Source organism: Oppia nitens, unplaced genomic scaffold, assembly GCF_028296485.1.
Source record: "Oppia nitens isolate AA-2021 unplaced genomic scaffold, nextdenovo-longstitch-racon4-pilon3 scaffold1_pilon_pilon_pilon, whole genome shotgun sequence".
NCBI lineage: Eukaryota > Metazoa > Arthropoda > Arachnida > Sarcoptiformes > Oppiidae > Oppia > Oppia nitens.
Window position 1 is genome coordinate 6,078,207 of NW_026533199.1, and position 9,402 is coordinate 6,087,608.

At 22.0% G+C, this 9,402-nt stretch overlaps 1 protein-coding gene across 1 annotated transcript; it reads left to right on the plus strand.

Annotated features, from left to right (window-relative positions):
• Window positions 1–297: 297 nt before the first annotated feature.
• Window positions 298–9,388, plus strand: LOC128966400 (sodium-dependent dopamine transporter-like). Its single transcript, XM_054313249.1, has 13 exons — window positions 298–571; window positions 626–664; window positions 1,236–1,370; window positions 3,221–3,479; window positions 4,988–5,095; window positions 5,161–5,186; window positions 6,535–6,539; window positions 6,923–7,399; window positions 8,438–8,566; window positions 8,659–8,758; window positions 8,821–8,921; window positions 9,011–9,178; window positions 9,242–9,388. Exons 1-13 carry the CDS (start codon window positions 343–345, stop codon window positions 9,386–9,388), a joined length of 1,923 nt encoding a protein of 640 aa, XP_054169224.1. The 5' UTR covers window positions 298–342.
• Window positions 9,389–9,402: the final 14 nt, after the last annotated feature.

A 9,402-nucleotide genomic window follows, 5' to 3' on the forward strand; every position in this document is an offset into this window, starting at 1 on the left:
GATGATTGTGATGATGGATGAAATGGTCTTTCAAACCAATGAGAGACTCTGATCAACGCAACTGCCTTTTGCAGCAAACGGTTAGAGTTGTGGCACTTATAGCAACAGTTAACTACAGTTACCGATTGTCACTTCAAAACTGATCAAATACTTTCAAACTTTTCTCAATATTAATTATTATTCAATTATTATTATTTTTATCAATAACTTTAATACATTTCTCAATGAAAACAACATTTAAGTTAAAACTGTGTTACAAATATGCAAGAAATGAATAATTTGAGTACAAATGAGATGCAAAGTTCGTCGTCAAATGTGGTTAACTCTAACTCATCGTCTCAGATGAATCTTCCTATTGATGATAAGATACCATCATTTCCCCAATCAATATCTACACCCATTATGAACTTCACACATAATGAAATGGCAAAAAACATTACCAACAAAAGCATAGTTGACTCAGACAATGGTTTGAGACCAACGATGACCAATGAATCAGATCGCGAGACTTGGAATAAAAAAGTTGACTTTTTGTTGTCCGTCATTGGATTTGCTGTCGACCTCTCAAACGGTATAATATTGTAATTAATTCAATCATTTATAAATTGAATTTACTTTTCAAAAGTCTGGAGATTTCCTTACTTGTGCTTCAAAAACGGAGGCGGTATGTGATTGTCATTATATTTATTATTATCACTATAGTTGTTAATTGTCATACAAATTGTGTTATTTAGTTAAGTTAACATCTAATGTTTAAATAACAAATTAATACTTATTGTTAAAACAATTATAATGATAGTATATTTTAGTTAGTTTATTTTATTTTAAGTGATTGATAATCTTTTAAATTTAATTATTTAATTTATTATTTGTCTAATGGCAAATTTACTTTATAACATTTTTTTCTAACCTAAGTTTTATTATTAGAAATTAATAATTATGTTTTTAATAAAGTTAAATTTAATCAATAATAATTGAATAATTAAATGTTTCATAGTTTTTCAATCAATTTTTAATCCTTTTATAGTATTTTGTATAAAAACAAGTTTTTAGTTAAATGATTAGTGAATTGAAAATAATAGATGATATGTCACCAACAGATTGTTTTGCTGATGACACTTAAATATTTTTTCAATTAGTGCTCAATTATGTTTATGTGTCAATTAGTTAGAATAAATTTTAGCCAAAACTAAAAAAAATATCTCTAATTGACTAATAAATTGTATTGATTTTAGGAGCCTTTCTTATACCTTATGTTATAATGCTTGCCGTTGGAGGCATTCCTCTATTTTTCATGGAATTAGCGTTAGGACAATACCATCGTAAAGGAGCCATCACTTGCTGGGGAAGAATTGTACCACTTTTTAAAGGTTTCAGTATTTTTGTTGTTTTTATTGTTTATTATATATCAAAATATGCCAATAATTTGACACTTTACTAATATATTTAATTAATTATTTTGAAATACATATATATATATATTGAAATTAATTGTATTGTAAAATACTGATGAATGTCATAGAATTTTAAATTCTATTAAATAGAAAAACTGTATTAAGAATAATTAAATTATATTTAAATAAATATTTATTAAATTTATAAATATATATAATTCGATCAATAGTTAGTTAAAAGTTAAAATGTTAAAAAAAATTAAATTACCAAAAATAACTATAATTAAGATATTTTTATAAAGGTATATTAGTCAGATAATTTTTAAGTTGATAATTTAATTATACGTATTTTTACATATTTTGTACGATTGTCTTAAATTTTCATTTTTGTATCATAAAGTCATAACATTTATTATCAATATTTGTTTATTTACTCTATGGACACACTTTTGTATTCAAAGGTATACATGGATTTGTGCCGACGGCACACGTTTGTTGCAATCGCGTTAAATAACAGTATTAAACCACTAATTACTATATATTGCATTTAGTATTGCATTTAGTATTACATTTAGTATTACATTTAGTATTACATTTAGTGTTGCAATTTTTCGCAATTCAATTTTCCATTGCCGGAATTGCGCGTATGAGGGATTATATAAAAATTAACATTAACAATGTTAAAAATTGTTTGATTATAGATTAAGATTCTTTGCTTATTTTTTAGCATTAATAACTTGTATTTTAGATAGTAACATTTATTGTCAAAATAATTATTTTTTATAAATAATCAATGTTTTTATACATTTTGTTTTACTATTTAAACCATGTTATTTTTAATAATTATAGATGGTGCCATGTTACATGCCATTTTGTAAATTTATTTTTGCAATTGTGACAATTTCACGCAATTGCCAAGCAATAAAATTACGCATTTTGCAATCGGAACATCACTAAGTACATTACATGGAAATCCCATAGTACCTGTATAATAAAAAAGTTTTTACATTTAACATTTTTAAAAAATATTTCAGAGTAACTTTATAGAAATTTTATTGAGTAAAGGAAACATTTCTTTTTAATTGTTTGTACAATCGATACAATCTGTGCCTAAAATTAATTAATTAATCATTTCATTGAATCTATTTATTGCAATGTTATTGCATTACACCAAATGTGTAGACAATTTAATTAATACGAGTTTGTTTCGGTTAGGTTTCCAGTAGTTATAATACAGTATAACTAAATCATATAGAATTGCATTCAATTATAACAAATGCTCAGTAAAAGTGAAACAAATAATATCTATTAATATTAAATTCAAATTAAAAATTTACAAAATTAAGAATTAGAAACATTTTGTAAAATACATACAATATTATACAAACTTTAATATCGATAATGTTTATAAAAATAAATATACTAAAAATCCTATAGAGTCTACATTATTGTCATTATAAAACAATTGGATTTATATAAATATATTTAAAATAAAAAAAATATAAAACGTATGATTTTTAAATATGATTTATACATAATTAATTAAAATATAATAACTAAATACCAGTATTTAAGTAATTATACGGTAGTTATTGCAAAATTACTTATTATCAATTTTTTCAAATAATATCGATAGTTTATATGCACTAAATAAAGTATTATTTATATTAATATAATACTTGATATATATATATATATAAATATTACTTGTTGCTATTACTACATATATAATTTTATATCATAATTACCTAAATTAATAGACAAAGAACTAAAATATTAAAAAATAAATAATTAAAAAATAAATTAAAAATAAAATTATATTTTAGGTGTTGGCTATTCAGTTGTTTTGATAGCATTTTATGTAGATTTTTACTACAATGTAATAATTGCGTGGGCCCTACACTTTTTATTGACCTCTTTTCGGACATCACTTCCGTGGACTAAATGTCATCAGTCGTGGAACACTCCCGACTGCTATGAATTTCTCACAGACAACGAACCCATTCCTATAATAGGCAACACTTCAACAACTATTTCACCAGATTTTCATTCAAAGAGAAAATCTCCGGCTCTCGAGTACTTCAAGTATGTAATCATTTTAATTCAATATTTCTATTTATACGATATATAACTCTAATTATAAGTTTTATTAAAATTTTATTCACATATGATTTCCATAAACATTAAAAAATATCTTTTCAAAACTTACATAGTTTTAATAAATTTTTATTAACTTATGCACAGATAGCTTTGCTATAGTAATTTTGAATTATATATTTTAAATATTTAATAATTCAATATTAAAATTCTTGATTGTAGTAAATATAAATTATACTAAATTTTGAATAAATTATTGTATACAAAAAGTAGATGCTGTATAATACTGTAAATTTATAAGAAAAATAAGAAATTATGCATTTTTGGTATAGATTATAAATTAATTATATAATTTATTAGATGGTATTATGAAATGATGTTGATTTTTAGTGATAACAAACAATTGATAATATATACTCTTTTTAAATATTGTTTTCTAATAATTAATATAACAAATCATGAGATATTATACTATATACGGTACAAATACATTAGTATAAATTTATTAGTAAGATTTTTGGTACTACTATTTACTCATTTAATATAAAATATTTGGTAAATTAGGTAATACACTGTAATATAATATTAATTTATTATTAAAACTATTGATAATATTCTTTATTAATTAAAATACTCTTTTATTTATTAATAAATTATTTGATGATTAATTTATTGTATAATTTGATTATTTATTTGTGTACAAATGTTGTAAACTCAAATAAAACTTTATTTGTCAATTTAATGAATCGTATTTATAGTTGTTTTATATATTTAACATTTGTTTTTTGATTCTTGTCTTGTTATTTAAAACTAGTTTCATTAATTGTATTTAATTAATAATTAATTATATAATAGCATCAATCTATACATTATAAGTAACAAAAACAATAAATAAATAATATAGTGTTAAATCAAAACTTATACATACATTAAATAGAGATTGAAGAGACATTTCAATTAACGAAAAGTTCAGTACAATTACAGTTACGAAGAGAAAGTGGCAAAAATGTAGTGCAAAATGAAAGCAAACCATTTGTCAAAGTAAAGGCAATATATGTCAATATATGCCGATATCTATGTGTATACCCAATGGTTGTATTATCAATAAATATGATGACAACAACCAATTTCTTGGATGCCTTACTTTCCATCAATTACTTCACTTAACTCTCAATTTTCGTATTCTTTCATTAAGTGAATTATTCAATCATAACAAACACAAACACATATAGACATTGCAATGCATTGCATATACAGTAATAAACTATAAATATATACGAATATAGTTTTCTTCGATATTTTTACGATTCTTATATAATATTGTAATAATAATTGCAATGATTTTAAATGTTTGTACGAAATAATATATTAATTATACATATTCTAAAAATTAATTAATTTTTATAACCATATAATATAATCTCATTTATTAAACTATAATTATATATACATATATATATATATATATATATATATATATATATATATATATATAGCCGTGGATTTCTTCAGTTTCACTTAAGTTCTGGTATTAATCATTTGGGTTCAATCAGATATGAGATTGCCTTAAGTTTGTTTGCCGTTTATATTATCTGCTATTTCAGGTATAAATAGTTACATTATTTCTCTAATTCTCTATTTATTTAATATTGTTTTTGTTTATATTTAGTCTTTGGAAAGGCATCTCAACTTCAGGTTTGTTTTTCTAATAACTTTAAAGTTTTTTACAATTTTTATTATTGAGTGATTTATGGCTAATGTGATTTATGATTGATAAAAAATACTAGATAATGATGTATTAAACAATTAATAAATAAAAAATTTGTATTTTTATAAGCTATTTCTAGTTTAAAATCTTACATTCAAGATATTTATATAGAAATTTTTGAATTATGATACCATTATAATAGAATAGTATATAAATTTGTTGAATATATAAGTAGTGGTCATTGCAAATGTCTTGCGATGATTAACGACAATACTTAGTGTAATGTAAAAGTATGGTCCAGTGATCACCACTTATAGTATAAGTTATAACTTTCTTATGATTCAACTCAAGGGAACTACATATCAAACAGCAGACATTAAATTTAGTTTTCTCTATAAATGCTTACATTTTACACTAAAATTTATTAGATAATATGCTTTTGTAGGTATATATATATATATGTATTGTACTGTATAGTATAAATATATATAAATTTATTTATAGCTTATAAAACTGGTATAATACTGTACTAGTGTAAATTAAAATAATTTTATTGTCTAAACTTTTTATTGTAATAAAAATTTGATATTTTTATAGTACATTACATTATGATACTAGTGTATTTATAATAATTATAATAGTATTTTAAATAAAAATTAATATAAAGTTATAATTTATCTATATAAATTATATACATAATATGTAGTATTAATACATATATTGTATATAGAAATATTTAAATAATAATTTTTATTACTAATAAAGAGTTTGTTTGTGGATATCTTTAATAGAAAATTTTGATATTTAAATAAAATTATAACAAAAAATAGAAAAAGTGAGTTTATTTTTATAAATTAAGTTATCTTAATTATCACAAATAAATATGAATAATTACCAAAATAGTAATAAATATTTGTTAATTATAACTATATATATTTATATATAATAAAAGTTATTACAATATTAAACTTCTTACTTTATACTGTATAATATATATCATTAGTAAGTTTTATCATTACTTTGCTGTATTAAATGCAACTTATATTTAAAATACATATCTTATAATATTTACAGTATATTTTATAATTATTAACTACTGTCTTTTTACTTTTTAAAAATTTATACTGGATCTATATTTTGTCTTTCACAACACTAATTGATATTATTACTCTCAATCGAGATTTTATACCTTTAAAAGTTATCAATTAGTCAATAATATAATTAAAATACAGATAACATATTTAAATAAATTTTTAAATGATTTAAAAAGTTGTATCAAATAAATTGTCAATTATAAATTTTATAATTTTTTACATGTTTGACTATATGCTCCAGGAAAGGTATATTTTTTATTTTTCTTATTAATTTTTAAACAGTATATTGGTTTTGAATTAAAAAATATATAGTGATTATTAATTAAGTATTAATTAAGTTATTTATCTAAATTATTTCCTGTAATAAGTATCATATATTAGTTTAAATCTATTATATCTTTATATCTAAACAACAATAGCATTGTATAAAAATCAAAGGAAGAGTGGTAGAGATAGGAAGGAAATGTTTGATTAGTAGTAAAGTAATAGTAAAGAGATGAACAGTCATATGATTTTTACATCAATTTATTGATTAACGACAAAAACTTTTCAAATCAATACACTGTTTGAGAAATATGTTTATATTAAATATAGAAATATAATTTAAAATTTATGAAATTGTTGAACAGGTTGTATGGTTCACAGCCCTGTTCCCATATGTTGTATTATTCATGTTATTGATTCGGGGTATAATGCTTCCCGGTTCGTTAGATGGCATCAAATATTATTTGACTCCCGATTTCAATGCTTTATATAACGCCAATGTATGGGTAGACGCGGCGACACAAGTATTTTTTTCGTTAGGTCCGGGATTTGGTGTATTGTTGGCATTTGCCAGTTATAATCAATTTCATAATAACGTACACAGAGATGCTCTGCTCACTAGTGCTGTCAATAGCTTAACCAGTTTTTTGGCCGGTTTTGTCATATTTGCAGTCTTAGGATATATGGCTCACCGTTTGAAAGTCGATGTTAAAGATGTGGCCGCAGAGGGACCGGGACTTGTGTTCATTGTTTATCCGGAAGCCATATCAACAATGCCTGGCGGACCCATTTGGTCCGTCATATTCTTCTTAATGTTACTCACTCTTGGTCTCGACAGTTCTGTAAGATTATGGTTCAACTTAATTAAATTTCAAATACTTTAATTAATTAATAATAATAATAATAATAATAATAATAATAATAATAATAATAATAATAATAATAATAATAATAATAATAATAATAATAATAATAATAATAATAATAATAATAATAATAATAATAATAATAATAATAATAATAATAATAATAATAATAATAATAATAATAATAATAATAATAATAATAATAATAATAATAATAATAATAATAATAATAATAATAATAATAATAATAATAATAATAATAATAATAATAATAATAATAATAATAATAATAATAATACTTTACTTTAAATATAAAATATTTAAAACTTTCAATTAATTTTATTTATTTTTTATATACAAATTGTTACACATAAATTTTATTTTGTATTTATTAGTATTTTTTCTTGTTGCTATTTACAAATTATTTTAGCTATATATAAATACATAATATGATAAAAATAATTAGCTTGAACAATATTTAATTAGAATATAATAACAATTTTTATATATTTTATATATTTTATATATTAACTGCAATAACAAATAGTGATCTAAAATGTCATAAAAAACTAATAATTTTTTATTAATACATTGTATTATTCTACATATTATAAATAGCTATCAATCTATAATAATAACCAATGTTATTTTCTACATTTTATTAAAGTCAATTCATTTAATACATTATATGTATTTTTATGTTAGTCCATGTATTGATTATAGCTATAACTTTCATACATTAAATACTGTATTTAATGTAATATACAAATAATTATTATTTAAAATAGTGAAGATATGATAATGATTGAAATGTTTGACACAATTTTCTTATAGATTTGTTTTAGATTCTCAACTTTATTTTATATTAATATAAAATTAATATAAAATTATGTTATTATATATTACAATATTAAACTATATTATAATTAAATTTAGATTAAAATTTATAAAAATTTTTAGTTTTAATTGCATTTTTATGTCAAATTATAAAACAGATTTTATATGAATTTCTAGTTTGGCGGCAGTGAAGCCATTATTACGGCTTTGAGCGATGAATACCCGATAATAAAGAGAAATCGTGAGAAGTTTGTGGCCATTCTCTTCTCATTGTATTTTATTGTCGGACTTCTTAGTTGTACTCAAGTAAGTCATTGCTTTAAATTTACTAATTATTTATAAATTATTTTATTTAAAATTGCACTCTTATGTGATTACAATGACTGCGACAACTAAAGGGTGGCGCATATATCGTTAATTTGTTGGATCGTTTCGCTGCCGGCTATTCCATACTATTTGCAGTTTTGTTTGAAACTATAGCCGTTTCATGGATTTACGGTATTTCAATGAAACTAATTTTATTATTATTTTTTATAATTTTTATAAAATGATGACAATAGGCGTCCGGAGATTTTCAAAAGATATAAAGTCAATGTTGGGCTTTGAGATCAACATTTGGTGGAAGTTCTGCTGGGGTTTTATTGCTCCCTTCTTTATCATTGTATTGATATTAAACTGATTTATAAATAGTTATATATATATAAATGAAAATCAATGAATTATAATATATTTTATAATAATTTGTTATAGTTTATTATATTCTATGGTTTGGCCAATTTTGAGCCTCTAAAATATGACGACTATACATATCCATTATGGGCTAACATATTGGGTTTATGTATCGCTGCTTCATCTGTATTATGCATACCTATTATGGCTTTGTGGCAAATATGGATAACTCCGGGAACTTTCAAAGAGGTTTGTTATAAAATCTATCTTACAATCATTGATAATATTTAATTAAAAATTAATTTATTAAAGCGTATGATAACGTTGACGACTCCCTGGCAGGACTCACATGACGTCAATATTACAAGTAATACAACACCACAAACACAAACCCCGAAGAATAACACTATTATCAATAGGAATACAACTTCTGACTCAACACAACCCACTGATGTATAATACTTTCAATTATT